The sequence below is a fragment of the Tachypleus tridentatus genome, chromosome 11 (assembly GCF_004210375.1).
Source record: "Tachypleus tridentatus isolate NWPU-2018 chromosome 11, ASM421037v1, whole genome shotgun sequence".
Taxonomy (NCBI): Eukaryota; Metazoa; Arthropoda; class Merostomata; order Xiphosura; family Limulidae; genus Tachypleus; species Tachypleus tridentatus.
The window spans coordinates 912,058-934,583 of record NC_134835.1 but is presented as its reverse complement, the minus strand read 5'-3'; the positions used below and the strand labels follow the sequence as shown (position 1 = coordinate 934,583).

Genomic DNA, 22,526 nt, shown 5'->3' with positions numbered 1-22,526 from the left:
TTTGAAATATACGCCGCAGTTGTTTTTTTCACACAGACTTCGAAACTTGTGTAGTGATAGTTTGGTTCCTAAGAGACGGTGTGTATTGTTGAGTATTTCTAAAGTAGCTTGCTATATAGGCCTGGCATGGCCAAGCGCGTAAGGCGTGCGACTCGTAATCTGAGGGTCGCGGGTTCATGCCCGCGTCGCGCTAAACATGCTCGCCCTCCCAGCCGTGGGGGTGTATAATGTGACGGTCAATCCCACTATTCGTTGGTAAAAAAGTAGCCCAAGAGTTGGCAGTGGGTGGTGATGACTAGCTGCCTTCCCTCTAGTTTTACACTGCTGAATTAGGGACGGCTAGCACAGATAGCCCTCGAGTAGCTTTGTGCGAAATTCCAAAACAAACAAACAAGCTTACTATATTGTTGGAAAGGGCATAAAAGCTGATGAAGTAATAATATTTCATATTTATCATTATATTAATGGTTTATTGTTATATTTGAGCCTTTCTTCACAGTGTGTATCAAATATTATTTTGTACATTTCTTTTCTAACACGTGTAAAGTATCAAATGTTATTTTGTACATTTCATTGCATTTGTTATTATTTAAATCTGTTCATTCCCAGTATTTCCGATTGAACGATTCAACAAAAATTCTCTCAACGCTCAGGTTGCTTTTTGTCGTTTAAATGCTATCAAATATATATGTATATTTTTGATGTTAACGCTGATCATCAAATCTGAGTTTTGAGATGCAGGGTAAGAGTGGTCGCTCTTATAAATTTGTGAGTTATTTAATCTTGATATTAAAATTCGAAGTCATTTGGGTTAAATAACAACTAGATATAGTCTGATTTGTAAATAAAAAAAGGATGGTCACAATTTAAACTTAAAATTTAAAATGTGTAGATTTTACAACAAGGTTTAATTTTTAAATAGGCTTAACATTGTAACGGTACTTTCGGCTTCGTTAAAGATAAGCTTGTGATAAATCGTAGAACAGTATAAATATATTTTTTTATTAAGTAAATATAATCTAAAATATAGTTTACTAAAACTGTTTTTCTCTTCGTGTTTTATTATTACAGCAGAAATTAGTGAACTCGATTAACTGTAACGAGCCTATTCTAAAAGTTTTAATATCTTTTGGTGTTTTAAGAATTAACTTTATTACTTCAAGTGAGATCGCTAGTTTTGATCCAGCTTATAAAAATAAGTAGATTATAAATCAGACTAAAAATATTTTGTTATTAACCTCACGTATGTTGTCAGTTATACTAATTTATAAAGTTCTATATAGCTAAACTTCATTACGTTATTGTGAAGAAGGAGTAGTGATAAAAAAATAATGTAATTGATTCTTAAATGTTAAGCTCAATAGTAGCTGTAAGCTAAAGATTATGGTAATTAGTATTGATAACTGTAAGGCTGCAAGTATCAGTACAATGGTTAAGACTAGGAGACAAGCGTTCAAAGTTTGCCAGATGTAACGAGCACAATGAGGGGATTTCATTTGGGAGCTTTGGACTGGCAGGTATTTTGAAGGAAGCTAGTAATGAAGATGTGCAATTTGTGTGTAGAATTTGTAATTGGAGAGTATCCTCATTAAAGAAGAGACAGGTAAAGTGTGGACTGTGGAGAATGACAGTAAGATTCCAGGAGGAGCTTAAACATTTACATGGAAAAGATATATCAGTTAACATTGACATTCAGGATGGCAGAAAGAACACTATTTGATTTAAAAGTTAGGAAATTGATCATAATAATTCTGTTCTGTTGAACAATAAATTCCAGGGTTTTACTTCTGCAGTTGAGGAACTGTTGGATGGAAGGAAAGCCAAAGATTGAATTACAGTGTTCGAAAACGTGTGGAGGTGACTATTTGTGTTCTTTGAATGTGGTTTCCATTTTTCTCCTTGTTTCTCCAATATAGAAGTCATGGCAGTTATCACATTGTATTTAATAAATAATATTGGTGTGGTGTTTGTCATTGTAGTTTTTACATAATATAAAACTTAGATTTGTGCTTGGTTTTTGAATAAATTTGGTATTAACTAGAATGTCATACTTTGTGACTAGTTTTTGCCAAAAAACTATTTTCTAGGTTGGTTCTAAGGTCCAACATTAGAAATTAAAACATGTTTAGAAGACCTAGCCAGAAAACTTGTGATACTTTCCACAGAAAACAACCAACAGAAAGACAACTCTGACAATTTTATTGACTTTCAACAGCCAAACTTCCCAAAAAAATTAAAAATTAATATTTTCCAGAAACACCTAAAACAACATATTAAAAGATTTTTTCAAATAATTTTCTCACAAAATCATCAACATAATTTCACAACAGAAATCTAAAACAATCTTACAAAAGAGACATTAATTCCATTAAAACCTAAAACAAGACAAAAACATAATTTTAAAAGCAGATAAAGGAAACGTTATAGTCATAATGAACATTAATGAATACATCCAAAAAATAAAGAACATCCTATCAGACACAAACAAATTAAAACCAATACACACAAATCCAACAAAGACACATGAAATGCAACTGAACAAAATACTAATAAAAATGAAAAAGCCAACACAGTTTCAAAAACTTTATTCCTGCCTACGCAAGACCGACTCACGCACACCACAAATATTCGGCATCCCCAAGCCTCTCAAACCAGATCATCCATTATGACCAATAACATCCACATATGAATTGTTTAATTACAATCTTGGTAAATACAGAGCATGGGCATTCTCCAAATATGTAACATCAACCAACTCATTCATCAAAGACTCTTTTAATTTCAAGTCTAATCTTAATCAACTTAATCATAAAGCCTTAATGGCCAGTTTCAATGTTATTTCCCTCTTTACAGAAGTCCCAACTGCTGAAGCCTGTATGATAGTCTTAGAACTCTGTATTCGAGACCCTAACTCATCAATAGACATTCCCAGCAACCAGCAACCCTCATAGAATTCACCACAATGAAGACAAACTTCATGTTCAACAACCACAACTATATACAAACAAATCGCCTAAGCATGGGCAACTCAGTATCACTAGTTCTAGCTAATATTTTTATGACACAAGTTGAAACACAAACAATGAACACAGCATTACATCCGCCACTAAACTGGTACAGATATGTAGATGACACAATTGTGAGATTCACATCCACACAACACACACTTAATTTTTTCAATCACTTTAACTCTATATATCCCAACATTAACTTCACATGTGAACAGAAAGAAAGCAATCAAATATCATTTCTTAACCTCAAAATTACAAGAACTAACACGCAATTTAAAACAGAAATTCACTGAAAAATCACCCATACTGGACTATACATTCCTTGGGACTCAGCACATAAAACAAAACAAAACTCAACACACTAAGAAACCAAATATGCTCACCAGATAAAATTAATGATGAATTAGACAAAATAAAACAGTACTTCGTCAACATCAACAAGTTTCCTCCACAAACCATAGTTAAATATTGTACACACACACCTAAACATCAAGCAAAATCAACCAACAAAAGTAAATGTACCTCACAAATCAAAAAATCATGAAACCATATACTGTTGCATATCATATATTCCCAATATTAGCAGAAAAATAACCAACATTTGGCAAAACTAGTAACAAAATATGACATTTCAGTTAATACCAAATTTATTCAAAACCAAAATGTTTATTAGAATGTCAGTCTTGATGTCTCATTTATGGGTTGGAAATTCTTTTTTAAAAAAAAAACGAAGCTGTTTTAGATCAAACTATTTAAACTGAAATGTCTGTAAAACTGTTAAATATTGTTTATTGTATAAATATTAGATACGTCTCATTACAAGTTAAATTGATAGGTAAGAATAAAAGAAAATTATATAAAAAATTAAAATATAATGAAAGATGAAGTAAAATATGATATGATAAACTTTTTACCAGCACTAACAAATATTCACTAAAAAGGAATCATTTATAGAGATATTTAATCAAGTAATTTATTGTACAATAAAGAATGAAAACATTAATTTTGAAACTGTACACAACTAAGACATGATTGACACTTATGATAGATAATTTATTCCAAAACATATTCTCTTTCTCAGTGATAAGTCTGTAAAAATTGAATATAATATGTTTTAAACTTCATAGTTTATTTTAACTGATCTCATGATATTTAACATATTAAAATAAATCTAGTTTTTAATAAGTACTGATGTTTTCCTCGTGAAATATCTTTATTACTTAATTGCTAACCATGTAATTTGTACGTGTTTTACATTTTCACCTCTCGATTTAAGTCCACATTAATTGTTCATATTTAAAGTTCAAAGTATATTTTGCTGAAACTTGTGTTCTCCAGTGATGTTTTGTTATTTAGAGTGATGTGATAAACTGTGTAACTAAGTAGTACTACATTTTTACCCTTAGATATATTTTAATTTTCTGTGACATCTCTGAAACCTCTTGATAATTTTGGTCCATCTAAAAGGAATTCATCTGTGTTTACGGAGAAAGCATCCTCACACCGTGACTTAAATATCGTCTACAATAAATGAGCCAAGATGAGTAAAGTTTAAAGGCAACCATATTGGTGACTATATCAGTAATAACACATGAAAAGACTTGTGGCTCTATTAGGAAGTCCCAAGTTTGTAACATCTATTTAAGTAGATACGTTAGCACAGCCTAGGTGAGATTAAAATATTTAAAAACACTGAAATACTTGGAAATTCTTGGAAACTCAGGGTGGTGCAGCACTTTACTACAGAATTACAATAAAATCAGGGTTTTCATTGTCCTCAGTGAACATGTTAGATAGCTCGATATGGCTTTATTACAAAATAACACAAACACACAATATAATTTAATGTTATAATAAAATACACAATATAATTTAATGTTATATAATGTTATAATAACACACACACAATATAATTTCATGTTATATAATGTTATAATAACACACACACAATATAATTTCATGTTGTTTAATGTTACACTTGCAAAAATATTTATTCCTCAACATATTTTTCAACAAGTTATTCAACAACATTTTTATTTAGATATTTTGTGTTTGATATAAAGTTATTATACCTGATTTTATTTATAAATTAATTTTAAATATTAAGTACATTATCAGTTGCCATGTGTTATATTCAGTTTTATTTTTCTAGTTATATTTATAACTGATGGTTTATGTGTATGTATACATAGGAAGTTATATCATCATCACTGTACATACCCTAAAATATCAGTTTTCATACTATTTTCAATAAGAATTTGTATTGTTCATTGCAACCTTCAAAGAGTGAAAATGTTTATACTGTCTTCTAGTCTTGAAACTCCCACCTACTTTACGTTTCAATGTGATTCAGCTGCGTTGTAGCATGTAAATGTCCAAGAACAACTCATCACTAAAACACACACCACTATCACAGCTGTCTTCCTGTTTACTGTAGTTCACATTCTTCAGTTCTGTATTAGTCAGAAAAGAAGCACCAGAAGTGTGAGGAGAGTATAGTATCTGTCAGAAATATGTTTTCACTGTAAGAAAATATTAACATTGATTCGATATCTTACTGAAACTAACGTAACAACAGGAATGTCACTGGGGATCTCACATTGATTTGGTTTAGGAACCCAGACAAGCAGTCCTCGGAAAATGTCCAAAGAATTTGGTTGGAATGTTATTTTTGTAAGAGGAATAAGCCAGTGAGAAAACACACTAACCAGGTATATTATTCTTCCATCTTGAAAGTCAAGGTCACTAAATTGTATGTAAAAAATGAGTATGACATTCTTAACTGTAGATATGCTGTCTGGTTTATCTTATTTACCAATACATCTAGACTGGTCCATCTCTTTTTCTGTACCAGACCTCCCAGGAATAAACCAGCTGGAGAAAGTATGATGAGGGTTCTTTAGTCAACTATTATTATTTGGTTGGTCAAATTCCTTTCTAAAGCCAATTCTCTCACAAAATAATCAGTAGGATTTTGTAGATTATGGAATACTCAGCCAGTTATAATTTTCTCTGATATGGAACAAAGGATATAGGAATGGAAAGTACATGTGCAGCTAGTTCAAAAGTCACATGTAAAGCAAGAGAGTAGCAAAAGTGGGATGATACATTTGCTTTCTAACAGTTAGAGTGGACACCACCTCCCGAATTGTTAGCTCCCTATATAGTTCTGCATTCGAAAGATGCATTTTTAAATGATAGAAATTTACTTTGGTTTTTGACTTATATTTTAAAGCTTATGAACTTACAAGCTGGTATTACTATTTCTGTCTCTATTGTGATGGAAGAACTACCTCACATAAGTCAAATCTCAACAGGGGCTTGGTAAAGTAGTTACATGTTGATGACGTGACAGCCTATTTTCATATATTAGTGATTTTCATTATGTAGCCTACAACTTCATTTCCTATGGTTTTAATCTCTTTCATCTCCCGTTTTCAATGAGAAATTTAGCTTGTTTATTTATTTCCATCTACTACATAAGGCTTTGTCAACTTTGTTTCCTCTTGAGGACAGTATTCAGCCATCCTCTCATTATGTGTACATCATTTCACAGCTATGTTCCACATCATTATGTGGACATCTATGTTTCTGTATTCGTGTGGACATCATTTCACAGCTATGTTCCATTCTTTATCTTTACTTTTATCTCATGACTTCTTAATTCATTTTTCATCACCAGTAATTTTTTGTTTAAATTTTTTCTGTTTATTATGGTATTGTTTATTAAACCCTAAACTGATGTTGGAAACTTTGAAATGCAAGAGTTTATGATAATTGTCTTTGAAAATCAATGTCTAATAAGTTGTTCTGTAGCTGTAGGTATGATTTTTCATCATATCTATATAATTTAAATGTATGGAAATAGACAGGTATATGGATAACTTGGTATAATCCTGAATAAATTAATTTACCATATGAGCTGAAGGATGTGGTACAAAGACCCAAAAAAGAGAGGCTTTTCTTTCTTAGATAAATGGTAAATGTATACAGATGTTGAGTATTCAACTGATACAAAGAATCTTGTAGAATAGATAGGGATTGATAGAGAATTTTAGTGAACCTACAGAAATCTTCCATTAATTCAATTATACTCAGTAACATGTATGAAAGTAAGTTTGAGTCAAAGGAAAAGGGACTTCCATCATAGACATGACTTTCAAAATAGAAATAACTTCACTATAAGACAGATCAGAAGTGGATCAACCTAAAATAAAAGGAAGAAAATTCAGCCTCGTTGAGAAATGTTTTGAAAATTCTCCTCAGTGAAAAGGGTATTAAAATTCATATGAAATTCAAGATTCATTTTCATCTGGAGTGAATTTTGAAACTTTAGTTAATTAACAACTATATAATAAAGGAAACACAAACAAACAACATGCAAAACATAAAAGAACAAAAAAGGAAGATTTTAACACATCATCAAATGTAAAGGCCCCCCCATTTCTTTGCATTATCTCCTGCTGGTTAGTCACCACAGATCTGATTTTGGAAAGTTAACATTTTCTTACATAAAAAATTGTTTCAATTAGATACTTAGCATTTCAGAGAAAGATTCCATCTTCTGTTAGCATCTTCCTTAAGTATTTGCATGACACTAGCTTTCAGGGAACTCCCACCTAAACTTTCGTAAGTTCTCATGAATTATATTATTGGATAATGATGTTACTGTGCAGTAAAGGCCCTCTCTCTACCAATAGGAGAGTGATGTCAATTCCATGTTTGCTAGCTCCATCTGTACTCATGAATCTTCATTACTGATGAGAAAAGAAGTTGTAAGTATCCAAAACAAAGCATACACATCAGGAAACTTGTGAGTGAAGTGGCTATTTAATAGGTGGAAGAGGGTACAGATGGTTTACTATGAGGTACATCGCTCTTAATACATTATAATCTATAGAGCAAATTCACTGGATAGATGTTTATGAGGATGAGTGTTTAAAAATAAAGAGTTAAAGATCTGGTACTTACTCTATTATTGATATATAAAATTACCATGAAACTGTCAGAATGGATAATAATCAAACCATCTACTAGCATTGGTAAGAAATGCAAACATCTCCGTTTGATAGAATAAAGGTCGAGCACACTGATGTGGAGGAATTGCTTATGCTGGTCCAGATGTCTGAGGTGAGATAGCTATTCAGAGATGTACCACAACCAGAAAGATAAGCATCTGTGAAGAGGTGTAGGTCTGGTTTGAATCGATTGTGATTTATGACATTAAAACTACTTCATAAGCAGCTGAAGCCTCAAATATTGATCAACATAGGGAATAGAACCCTGGATTTTAGTGTTATAAGTCCATAAACTTAAAATTGATCCATCGATAACCCGACAGCACAAAAAACTAAAGTAAATAGTTTACGTCTGCATGTAAAATGTAAGTAACTTTAACACGTGAAACTGGTTAATGTCGTCCTTGTGTACAGTGAGCTAATAATATAAATCAGTCAGTTATTAAGTTAACTGGAAATTCTTTGTTTGACTTTTTCTGTAAACCTCTACATGAGACCCTATGAGAGAAGAGAGGACAACAAATGTTGGTGTAGACTATATAAGAAGACTTAGGATATGAACTGAGAACAGTGTTTGTATATAGTGTTAAAGATTGTTGATAATATTTTTATTGAAGAAGGGCTTATTTCTGGATAAACAAGACTGCTTAGTGTTGGTGTTATTATTTGGATTATTTCATGACTTAATATTTAATGACTGTTAAGTTCTTCATAATTATATTGTTAAGTGTTATCCATTTTTTACTTCAGTATTGGTAAAGTGAAAAGACAGTGTTTGTTTATGACAACTGTTTCATATGAATCTGGTTCATTTTCTGTCCTTTTAATGGTGTAATTCAATATTTGAATTTATAGATAAGTAAATTTTCACTCTTTGAAATTAAACACTCACTATTCTCTAGTACTTTTCTTACAGTAGTTTTAGTTTTGGTTTTTATTGATATAAAAATGGCTTCACTTTCTGTGTACATATGTGTTTATTTTTTATTTCTCAGGTTTTTAAAGATTGTTTACCTTGTGGAACCACAACATGAATTATGCCTGCTGTTTAAAGTATTAATAATTGAATGTTATTAGAATGATGACATATTGTAACTTTCCAAATCACTGAATAAAATTCACAGCACTATGTGTTCGGACTTACATTGCTAGAAACAGGATTGAATACCCATGGTAGGAAGAGCAAACATATCTCATTGTTTAGTTTTGTGCCTAACTTTAAACAAACTGAATAAAATTCAACTAAAAGCTTTTTATGAATAACTCCTTCAACAATAGATACATTTATAAAACAACACAGAGATATGGGACTGATAACAGTTTATTATATCTATAAAATTATCAGACAAAAACCATTAGTAATTACATTAAAAACAAAATAAGTACTAACACAGCAAAGATATATATCAAAATGTATTTTTAAAATTATTGGTTTATATAACTGTACATAAACGTTATAAAGTTTATAGCCATTATTTGTTTTATTGTGTAAACATTATAAAGTTTATAGCCATTATTTGTTTATATAAATGTACATAAACATTATAAAGTTTATAGCCATTATAACCTATGATGTATTCTAAAGACCCTGGTAATTAAGTAGGGGTACATTGACAGCTGTACATGGTATGTACGTCATCTCCAATTAAATTATGGTTGATGTAATAACTATTTCAAAATTAGCCCACAAACTATCTCTACATATCTTGTGTCATTTTTGTGATGAGAATACACCTCACTGAGTGTGTAACCATTCATAACTGATACATCATTCAGTTTACCACATAAAGTCTGGCTCTAACCGTCTGTACATTGACACATTATCCAGTTTCCGCTATGTCTGGTAAACGGATGGCATTGTTAAGACTGGTTCTCTGGTAATAGTTTTAGTTGTGGGTGATCTAAATTGGCAGATACTGGTCATCTGTTTGTGTTTTGAATGAAGCTGTCCAGATGTGTAATATTGGTTTGGATATAGTGCTACATTCATGCTAATGGTACATGTAACCAACTTGTATTAACCTGCTCTGATTGGCCAGTTTTCATTCATCTGATTGTTTTTCAAGTGGTAAAGCATCGATATTTCTTTACTGAGGTCTGGACATTGTTCACAAACAATTTGAAATACTTTAAATGCTGTGATTGACTTTAAAAGAGGCAAGTGAGAGAAGCTTATGCAAATCTAGTGGATATAGTGTGAGCTAAGGTGATCAGTTTCAGATCATAAGTCCAATCATCACATATCTGATTTGGATAACAATAAACATTCATTAAAACATTAGTTTTGTTACCATGGCTGGCTGGCATGTTAGTTTTGTTGACATGTTAAAATTACCTGTTGGTAATGAAATAAGCAACATGTGAACAAAATACTTGTGATATTTTATATTGTCAGATGTGTGTTTTGGATTATTTGGTAAAGATGGTAAAGCCATATCATTCTACATAATGATAAAACAAAGTTATTTCTATTTCGTTAGATCACTGTGTTACCGAGATCAGCAGTGTAAGTAAGTACTGGATCTGATCAAAATTGTCATTAGTGTAAGTACTGAATCTGATCCAACTTGTTATCAGTGTAAGTACTGGATCTTATCAAACGTGTCATCAGTTTAAGTACTGAATCTGATCAAACTTGTCATCAGTGTAAGTACTGAATCTGATCAAACTTGTCAACAGTGTAAGTACTGGATCTTAAACAAAATTGTCAGAAGTGTATTCACCCTGATCCTGAACTCCATATCAGTGAAGTTGTGCTGTCTGTGGTCCCTGAGACAAGGTTCTTGGAACTTATCTTTGCCTGTATGCTGACCTTTACACCACACATGGGTCAAATGTATAAGAGCACTGAACATCCTCTGTGTCCTCTCTTCCACCACTTGGGCAGCAGATCGACGTTCTATGCTAAAGATATGTAGTGCTCTTATTAGATCGCAACTTGACTGTGGATTATTGATCTATAACTCTGTCTGACCTTTGGCCTTAAAGATGCTAGATCCTATTCATCATTGAGGTCTTTGGCTCTGCACTGGGGCTTTCAGCACTTCCCAGTTCAGAGCTTATACATAGAGTCTCATGAACCTTTTTTGCACCTCCATTGTTTGCAACTGTCTTTACAATATGCTTTGATACTTTGTTCCTCACCAAAGCATCTCATCTGGGGTTTTGTTTTCCTTCCTTGTTGGGCCATGCTTTTTCAGACCAGATGGTCTGCCATTGCTCCTTTTGGCATTCATATCAGGTACAGTTAGATGAATTGGGTCTGTTCTCAATAAACATTGCTGTATCCACTGGTTAGCCCATCCTACCATGGCTTCTTACATTTCTTAATTGTGACTTATCTTTAAATCATCTGAGAAAAGTAGACACTCCTGATTGGAAATATTGTCTGCAATTTGCTGAACATCTTTTGAACCATCCTTCCATTCCTATTTATATAGATGGTTCGAAATCAGGTGACTGTGTTGGCTCTGCCATGGATTGTTGTGGTTCGGTGGTTGCACACAGAATCCCCACTACAGCTTCTGTGTTTACTGCTGAACTGTATGCTATTTCCCTTGCCCTGGATCACATAGAAGTCAAGCAGTAGTCAAACTGCACTATTTATACTGACTCGCATAGTTCTCTACTGGCCCTGGAATTGCTTCAAGTTAATTCACACCCTGTTCTTGCTGATATTCAAAACCACTGGCCCATTTCTCTTTAACATCTACTTCTATCCAGTTTTTCTGGATACCAGGCCACTTTGGTATTCATGGGAATGAGCTTGCTGACACTGCAGCTGAGTCTATCTGCTCTGGCTCTATCACCACTGTACCTGTCCCATACATAGACTATGGTCCTGTATTCAAGACTCATCTCTGTGCCAGCTGGCAGTTGACTTGGAGTTAGCAACACGAAAACAAGCTTTTCCAAATAAAACATTATATTGGACTTTAGTCATCTTGCTTCCGTCAGGATTGAAGAGAGTAAGTTGTTCTAACTAGACTACGCATTGGTCACAGTTTTTTAACTCATCATTTGCTTTTATCTGGAACTGATGCACCAGTGTGTAGTTTGTGTAACACTCAAATTACAATAAGCCACATTTTACTTTCTTGTCATTGTTATGACTGTCAACAACGGCACCATTTTAAACATGTTCTGTCCCAAGGTTTGTCCATAATGTTAGACAGTGATGGTGACACTGTCCACCTTGGTAATGTTTTTAGTTTTCTAAAGGTCATTAATCTTTTTAATTTCTACATTACACCTTTTTAATGTGGTTTCCTTTTAAAATCATCTAGTTCAATTTAAAATTAGAAACTGGCCTAACATGAAATAACTCGAAGCTAGGACTGGAAAGGCCAACTTCAGGTGACTAACGCTGCTTTCGAACTACCCATTAGTCATCCTGGCAAGGTATAATTATATCAGGTGACTGATGGTGGTTTTTGTACTTACCTGTTAGTCTTCCTGGTGAGTTATCATTATTACAGTTACACTACAGAAAGTCCTTTACAACTTAAATTTCTGTAATTTTTCTTGACTTTGTAGACTAGATGTAAACATTGGTTTTATGCTATTTATGTTGTTTTTTTAACTTTGTTTTGTTTTACCTTAATTTCCTTTTATGAATTTTACTAAATTTACTTTTAACTTTTTACCAGATGTTTGGTGCAGATAGCCTAGCTGCTTTGTGCCATAAAACACTTAATCAAGCAACAACCAATCAATAATGTAACAGTGAACTTTCTGTAACATTATGCATCTCTTGATCTCCACAAAAATGAGAGATTCATGAATCTAATTTAGAGAAGAAAATTGCAGTGATTTGTAACAAATGAAATAAAAAAAGACAACAAATTCAACACTATTTATTGTATCAAGGGAAACTAAAGGATATTCTAAATGAGAAAGTTAAACTGTAGTACACATTTTCAGTATTTTCAGTAAGTATAAACATTGATAAGACTTCAAGAACCAAGTTTTGGCTTTCTTAAAAGACAGACTGCTCTCCTCCAGATTCAATTGAAGGCTTCATCATAACCATAAAATTTGCTTATCACAAGAAAATTCAGAAAAGGGTACCAGGACATAGAAATGTCTTGTTTCTTGTGACAACTTCAAAGTATCCTCACAAACACAAGGTCAAGTAGAATGCAATTAAACTATCCCACAAATAGTACGTTGTCTTCTTGAAATATTGAGTCACAAAGAAGTAACACCTCAGGTTTGATGTTTCATGTGACAGCTACCAGGTTTAATCAGAATTTAAAAAAATTAAAGATTGTTGTAAATAATAAATACTATGGGAAAGAAAGATATGTAGTATTTGTATACTTAATCATTCACATGTAAAATATAAGAAAATGAGTTCTTTAAGAAAGCAAGTTTTTATATCCTCAGTTTCAGAAAATGTGGGAAGACTAGGACATTTCTTAAAATTCTGTTTATAAAATATAGATTTGTAAATCCTTTTTTCCTTGTTATTATAATAACAACAGGAAAACAGAGAAATATAATATTATGTAGAATATAAGATAATGAGTTCTTTAAGAAAGCAAGTTTTTATATCCTCAGTTATAGAAAATGTGGGAAGATCAGAACATTTCTTAAAATTCTGTTTATAAAATACAGATTTGTAAATCCTTTTTTGCTTGTTAGTATAATAACAATAGGTAAACTGAAAAGCATCAACTCAGATTGTGATGTTTACAACGTATTAATAAGTAGGTTTTCTTCTTTCAGGTGGTTTACAGCTGTACAAAACACAATTCATCAAGGTATCAAGCAGAAGCATGTTCCGTCTCCCACTATTCAGCTTCATCTGCAGTCTTTCTTTGACAATGTAGCAATGCTAATGACTCTGCAACTCCAATCTCTCTGCAAGGTGTTTATGGAAAAATACACTGAATTTTTATGCAGATCTAAGGTAGTTATGCCAATATTTGCCTGACATTTTAAAGAAAGATGTTTAATTTATCTTTAGAATAACATGGGTTGCCCTATTTCCTATTTGTAAATGCATAAACAAAACTACATTTTGTCTGTTATAAATACATAATTAATTTTTACCAAAAGAATTGATTATCTGTAAAAGAAAGTTACCAGTAATACAAAAAATGTTTAAAAAAACGTGTAACTATAGATTAAATGTTTTATTGACATCTCATTGAACTGAATGTGTTAAATACTGGACCTGGAGCATATAAAGTTGAATAACTCTGGAATTTACAATCATCTAAACTAAGACTGAAGTGAGAAACTGAGCAGTGGACACTTCAGAATAAAAGACTCATTGAATGATGAATGGATGCAAAGAAAATACAAAACACTCCTCATTTATGATCAACAATTTAGGCTGAACAATCAACCAACTACATCACTGCATCTCAAACTATGATTAACGGATCTTGCCTGAGATGGAAAAATGTGAAAATTTCATTCAGCAAATAAGTGAAGTGGAAGAGTAAATAGTGTTCATAAGATAAATGAAAAACAGAAACTAAACCTGTTAGGAGTAAACCAACTTTCATAGCTCATTAAAGAGAATCTTCACATATGCAAAGCCACATGAAATTATTTCATAACAATAATTCGTACATAAATACTCCAGAGCTGATGAAGTGCTGTTGCCCAAAACATGGTATTCATGTTTTATCAATAAAGTTATTTTAAATTGTTGACTCTTTCAGCATTACTTTATAATCTATTTTGCATTTGTTATTTTCTCACCTGTACAATTATTTTATTATTAGAACTAATCGTTCCTTTATTATGTCATTGATGTAAATCAAAAAATGAGCAAAGGTTCTAAACCTGACTCTCACTTGTGATATTAATAGTGTGACTGAATTGTATTTACAGTAACAATCTACCATTCAGCTGCTCTTCTGTCCAGTTAGGTAATTGTTTTCTAATACCTACAGAGATAATTCCTTTTAAATGTTTTATTTAGCACCTTGTCAAATGCTTTCTGAAGGTTAATATACCAAATCTACACTGTTATCCTCATCTACATAAGCAGTAACCCTTTGAAATGACTTTGTAAAGCCTCTATTATCAGACTTTCTTAAATTTTTTCACAACTGATGTAAGATTAATACACTTATAATCACTGGGAGAATTATTATCTCTCATGAAAAGAGGAGTGAAATATTAGCTAACTTACAATCCTTTGGCACCTGCCCACTATTCAAGAACTAACAAAAATAGTAGCAAGCAGCTTATATATCTAATCCTTAACCTCCTTCAAATTTCTTGGTAAATATCAAGCCCAGTAGCATTATCGTTCTTTAAACTGCTCAATGTTTTCTAAACAAGCTCAGAATTAATGAAATCATCTTTTTCAACCTGTTCAAGATTAGGAATACCTTTTAAATATTCATTAATTAAAACTGAAGAAAAACAAATTTAATAACCCAGCCTTCTCATAATCATTAAATATAGGCCGATCTCTATCAGTCCTAAAGGGTTTTACCTTATCTGAAGACTTTGTTATATTTCTTCAATATACAATGCTTTTCTTTAATGTTATCTCTTATACCCTTTGTGAACCAACCTGATTTTTTATTTGAAGCTACCCTTTTCTTTCTAAAGGAATATGTTTGTTCAATTATTTTCTCTGTATTTACCCCACAGACAATCCTATTCACATACTTTGTTAAGGAATCACCCATAACTACAATCTTCTTAGGTTATCATCCACATCCTTCTCTGTTTCTTTTGTTGACTTTCTCTCTAGTAGTTCCTTGTATATACAATTCAATGAATAAAATATTTTGTTCAATAGAACAGGCTCGTTACAGTTACCTCCACTGTATAATACTCTTCCTAACTTTCTGAAAATCATTGTTAGTTGATGTACCCTTTCTTATAAAAGCTTAAGCCCTTGCTGCCATCTCCCACAGTTTACACATCTCTTTATTTATAATAGTGATAGGCATAAGCCTCTTGTGTCTTTCTATTTTTTTTAATCTTTTGAAATTCTTTTTTGAAGTGGTTAGCCTTAGCCAGTGGAAAGTTGCTACACAACATTTACCAACCCATTTACAATGTTTTGAGGTAAAACATCTGAATTATAAAATTCAAGTTATCGTTGTAGTCATCTTTGAATATCAAAGTTAATGTTAACTGACACTATCATACAACTCACATAAGATTTGCATTAAGAATAAAAGTAGAAAAACTTTAATTTACACAAAAAGAGAAACAGTCCTAAAACATTTTTTTCTGCACTTTCAAAAAAGGTTTACAAAGAAGTATACAAGTGCAAGAACCACAACACACTGCTGAGTATATATTCTTCAACATTAAAAAAAAGTTAAACTACAGTGATACAAACTAACAGCTTTCAGAGAAGAAGGAAAAACAGTTTTGGTTACTCTCCCAAAACATTTTGTGTATACATGTATTATGATTGTTTCTCTTGTGTGTTTTAATTCACATTTAAATTTTGTAAGCTTGATTAGCTTATAATTAGTATGATTCATTTCTTTTTTTTATTTTTATTACTTTACCTAAAATAACATAATTCTATGTGTATTATGTAATTTCAATGACCAAGCTTGATTGCCTTGTAAAAGAACTTGTACCTTTAATACATCCCATGTTATTTTCTAAAGTTTACCACAGAAAAGATATTTTCATTGTTTACAAAAAAACCAATGGAAAATTTCTTAAAAAATTACTTTAAACATTGGTTTTGTTGTTTATTTAGCATTGTAGAAAATTTACTTCCAAATATGGGCTAAATATACTTTTCTTTCTTCTTTGTGGATAAAAGTTAGTCAACTAATCTGAGTATAATGTTTATGAGTTTTAGACATACACCTTAAATTACTGTCTTGCAAATCATTTTGTACTGTTTGTGTTTATATGTGATGTTCATTACAGTATCAGAACTTTGTTTACCTTTTTTCTTAAGACTTTGATTATTACTTCAGATAAGATAAAAATTTAAACTTTGATTATTACTCCACATAAGATAAAAATTAAAACCTATTAACTGTAAAATAATGCTTTTCATCACCACACATACATAAGTAGAAAATGAACCCAGCCATTTACTTGTACAGTTCAAATCCTTGGCTGTACAAAAATATATTTTATACAAATTGAGAGTTAAGTATGGTGAGCAGTTAGTTTTAGTTGATAAGTTCTGTATAACAGAGGACTGCATTTTAAAATACATGTTTGCATACCTATACAACCTTCATGCAGTTGTTTACTTGCTTGTCACAAAAAAAAAAAAATGTTACAGATTAGTTAGAAAACATTAAAATATTTTCTAAACTTTTACAAATGTGTTTTTAGGCTTTGTAGAGTAGATAAGATGCAACCATCCAGTATGTTGCACAAAAATATCTATTTCTCTATAGAGTAAAATTTGTATACATGTCTTTTTTGTTTCAGGAAAATCACATGTTTATTATAAAATTGGTTGCAGTTGGACAGCAGATCAAACTTGAACCAACTTACCATGATTTTGAAACAGTTTTGCTGGATATCTTGGATTCTTTGCTTCATTCTGTCAGAATAATTCCTCGAGTTGAAAATCATCTGAATACAGTATGTTTTGGCTCTCAAGTATTATCAAGACACAGATATTAACTGTTCTCAAAGAACAATTCCAGCATCTTCAGAAATACATGAACAACTTTAATAAGTATCTTTACATTTTAGATGGTGAGGTATGTTTTCAAGTTATTAAAGTAGGAAATTTATTTGCATCATTTGATCAGTGATCATGTTAAAATATAAAGAATTAACAGTTTTTTCTATTATATTTAATCATTTTATATTTGATTATGATGGCTAACTATGGGATAATAGAAAAACTGCTTATGTTTGTGCTGCCTAACATGTTACTTCTAGTGGAGCAGCAAAGTGCAAAATTTAGTATGGACCCACAGCAATATTGTGCACAGGATGTACACTGTCCTTTTGAGACAAATTACAGATTAAAAACAAAAACTCTACATATGACTTATTTAGAAATGGGAATAATCATGCAGTCTCTAACTGAGTAGGCTTGAGTAATGTGCAGAATGGTTACAGTCATGCCAAAGCCATCCCATGCTTATGATATTCAAATATCTGATATATCTTCTCAGCACACGGGGAGAAGACACAGTAGTCCTTAGAAAGTAACATACAGCGATTAGATCCAAATGCAAGCCCACCAATATCACTCCTAGGAGGGTGCTAAGAGTACTTTCAGAGTTAAATAGATATCAGTAAAATAGTAGGTAAAATACATAGTGACCAAGGGGGGATAACATAGAGAACTAAGTTTATGTGCTGATCCATCAAGACTTTCTGTAGAGGCCCTGAAGGTGCATGTCAAGTGTAGGTGAGAAGTGTATATGCACAAACAGCATTTCTGCTTGATATATATATGTATGATAGATGTAGTAAACATTTAAGAGCATTTGTAAAATGGATAAGTTATTCTAAATATATTTATAATTACAAAAACAAACCTCAGCAAAACTGACTGAATTCTAACTTTTTAGCAGTCCCCAAACCCAGTGGGTCAGCAGTAACTTTATGGATTTAAATCTCTAAATTCATGAGTTCAATTCACTACAGTGGACAGAAAACACAGTCCAATGTGTAGGATTTTACTAAAACAACAATAAATTTTTTACTACATTTCTTCATTAAAGCTTTTCTCCCCCCGCTAGTACAGCGGTATGTCTCCAGATTTACAAAGCTAAAATCAGGGGTTCGATTCCTCTCAGTGGGCTCATCAGATAGCCCAATGTGACTTTGCTGTATAAAAACACACACATGTGCAAACTTTTTTATGTATTCTCTTCAGAGGCCATTATTATCAGATATTTTTTTGCTATAATGTGTTTTTCTAGTTTAAGAATTTACTGAAGGCCTTTGTAAATAGAACATTGTGGAGACTTCAGGACCAATTAAATAATACTAAACATTTGCTAGATGTAAAGAAATATATGTTAATGAACCTCACAAGACAAATTAACAAGAATAATTAAATATTGTGTAAATGACAGCAATATAGCAGGTTAATGTAAAACAATATGAAGTTCTGCATTGGACTATGTTAGAAGACTATATTCTGAGAGTAAAAATTTTAAATACTTTTGTTACTTGATTTATTAAGTGGAATATTTAGTGTCTGATATTTGTGTCTGTGTTACTTAAGTGTTTTAAAACCAAAAAAATCATAATGTCATTTTGTTCATTAACACTACAATGTGATTGTGTTAGTAAACAATGCTCTGTGTCTTTAGAGAGTTTATTATGTAACTGTGTTGGTAAACTCTTGGTTACATAGTAATATTTGTATTATTTGATAATTGAGTTTAAAGCAGACAGTGTGATTGTATTAATAAACTGTACTTTAGCAATAAATAAGTGTTATTATATTATTAACATATTGTATTATATGTGTTGCATTGTTTTAATAATAATTATTCCAGTATGATCTCAAACACAGCTATATCACATTTCTTTTGCTCTTTGAGCATTGTTAAAAACTTTTCTCAATCAGTGCACCAGTCTATATACCCCTATCAATTTTGCACCATTTCTGAACATGTACATATCATGCGACTACTTTCCACCAACAGTATTGTGCTACCTATATTGAAGCAGCTTAGCTCTTTCTGCCATTCTCACTCAATCCTCACTTTTAAGAATTGGCAGATTCTGAAAGAAATACACAAGAAAAATGTTAACTTCTGATATGGTCTTACCTCCTTTCACACCTTCTCTATTGGTACAGCATTGTTTAGTTATGTTTTTTTGCATGCTACTGAAATATAAGAGATCTCATGAATTGCAAACATTGTGTCAACTATGCATTTCCTGTTACAGTCGAAAATGTTACTGTTAAACAGCTTCTCAGGAATCAGGTTAGACTTCATCTGCAAAGAAAGTTTATGTCTTAATTTGCAGGAAGCTACGTTTGTATGTTCAACAGTTATTTCTTCTTATTTTTCATGTGGCATTGTTTCTGAGAAAAAATACAATTAATGAGAAAATAATTTGGACTCTTTTTCTCTAGTAGCTTATTTTAATCTGTTACACTGTACACTTCTTAAAGAGTTTTCACCTTCCACCCATTCCTCTACTGCAATGTCATTCACTTTGGTGGTGAATTGTTCTTCCTGTCCTTTATCCTGTTGCTTCCAGCTCTATCAGGGAATCCATGATAAGTATTTCAACATGAATGCTTCACACCTGGTTAATACACTTGTAGCTTGGCTCCAATACTTTTTGTGTGGCTTTGTCCTTGTCTAAAAATGGAAGAATTAAGTATTTTGTGTCATCTCTGTTTAGACTTTGCTATGTTAGAAATTTATGTGTCATTTGTCATCTAAGTGTCTTTAGAGGCATTGCAAGTGAGAAATTGATTATTACTTTGTTGTTTTTCTTTGCATATTCATTAATATTAAATACTGTGTAGACTTAACAAATTTCAAGGGCTTGTTAGGTTATTTTCACTTAGTTCTTTAACTAAGTATGTTTAAATTGATTGCAAGTTACACATGATTACTACTTGTAACATCTTATTTGTTATTCCAGCTCTCAAATGGTGCAACAGTATGTCTGTGGATTTACAATATCAGAAACTGGGTTTCAATACTCATGGTGGACAGAGCATAGATAACCCATTGTGAAACTTTGTGCTTAACTTCAGACAAACAATTCTTATTATCTTTTAATAATTTTCTTCATCAATCTTAACTGTGTGCTTTATCATCTTAATTTTTGTTAGTGTAGGACTTAAATGTGTCCTTTTTTCTTTAGGTTAATTTAGAGGATTTGTGAATTAATATTGATTCTTAATGTGTTTTCTAGGTAATTTTTATTGGTTTGCACATTTTTTTTATTATTTTGTGGACTATGCCGATTTAGATGGTTTGTCTGATATTTATCAGTACTTTTAAACTATATATGTTTAAATAGCTTGTATGTCACATATCTTTACTAGTAACATGTAATTCACTAATCTATAAGAATGATATTTTTCATTGTTTTTATCTCCATGCTTTATTCTCATAATTTTCTTCAGTGTTTGATGTAATTATGTGTCCTTTGTCATCTAGATTACTTCAGATGAATTGTAAGTTAGATGTGGATTATTAATGTGTTTTCTAGGTAATCTTAATCATTTTGCACAGTTATTATTATTACATATTTTGTGGGCTAGATACACTTAGATGGTTGTCTATTTGATACTTATAAGTACTTTGCTAATTAGGTAGATTTAGATAATTTCTAGATTACATACCAGAAATAGGTACTTGATTGTTCTATTTGAATAAATGCTGTTGTTTTTTTGTAATTCTTCACTATGTGCCTTATCATACTAATTTTGTAAACTTAGAACTTAAATGTTTGTTTTGTTCCATCACTGACATGTTTTATTCTTTCCTGGTTACAGAGCTGAGCTTTGCTTTGGTTTCTTTTCTTATGTTCATGACACTAGTAATGTCATTTTATCCTTGTAATCTACAGCTTGGAGTTCTTCTTTCCATATCACCATTCTCAAGTTTTTGGCAGTTCATCAAGCTTTATCCTACTTTCTTCCTCTCTCTATCATGGAGTGGGTGGTAATGTTACATTCTGACATCTTCACTGTAGTAACTCGTATCACAGAGCCAGGAAGTAACAGTTCAAGGTCTCTGTGTTTTCAGATCCTAAATCTCTTTTCTGGGCCCACAATTACCACTTTGTGGTCTTCACTTGCCTTTTCTTCTAAATCTGGTAGTGGATTTTTATCTCCTCCCAACAAGATTCTACATGTGGAATAGTCTCTTAATCTACAGGCCTGTAGGTGGATATGTTTTCAGTTGGAGATATCTCATTTATGCCTTTCTCCACTGGATCACCAAATTTCCTTTTCTTTCTTCTTCTGTTTATTATCCACTAACTTTGGGGGGTAGTCGTGTTCAGTCAAGTATGGAGAATTCTTCACAATTATGCTTAATATCTTATTTGATATTCTTTCAAGAGTTCTATTTTTATTCCAAACCACACTATGTCTTGTTTTACTAGTGGTTCTGTCTTGGCCAATATAACCATCATTCTCACTGCTCCAGCCTTTACTTGTGTAACCTTTGTCTACCCTTAAATCTGTATTCTGTTGATTTCAGTTATATATTGTTCGTCCAGATGTCACCACACTCTGCCTTCACACATGGCTTTTGTCAGGTGCATTGTTTCAGCCCAGGGATTGACTCCATGTGTTACATCTTTTTTTTTCTTGTACCCTTTCATGTCCATTTACCACATAGGTGAGAGTATACCTTAAGACTTTGATCTATTTGTTGTGATTTTTTCCTTTCTACCCTTCTGTTCATTCTCTTTCCTTGTTCTTCACCTGGTTGTTTGACAAAGGGTTCTCCACGTTGGTCATTTCTAGATATCTGATAGACTTGTCAAACACATTCCTTTTCTGCAGGTTTTGTCTTTCCCTTTCATTTCTCTCCATTTTATTATTTCAAGTCATGCATCCTCTATGTTCCTATAA

The 22,526-nt window shown here is 31.9% G+C and overlaps 1 protein-coding gene across 36 annotated transcripts in view; it reads left to right on the top strand.

Annotated features, from left to right (window-relative positions):
• The first annotated feature begins 631 nt into the window (after positions 1–631).
• Positions 632–22,526, top strand: part of LOC143231594 (uncharacterized) — a 52,024-nt gene continuing 30,129 nt past the window's right edge. For 4 of the 36 annotated variants that reach the window (XR_013017000.1, XR_013016999.1, XR_013017001.1 and 1 more), the window contains exons 1-5: positions 715–768; positions 1,778–1,857; positions 9,025–9,202; positions 13,760–13,943; positions 17,426–17,703. Coding sequence is in view for 3 of the 36 variants with exons in the window: in XM_076466117.1 (XP_076322232.1) it covers positions 1,482–1,517; positions 1,794–1,857; positions 13,760–13,863 (204 nt within the window). In the remaining 33 variants the exon portion in view is untranslated. The other 32 variants (XR_013017004.1, XR_013017022.1, XR_013017018.1 and 29 more) reach the window with 30 other exon arrangements.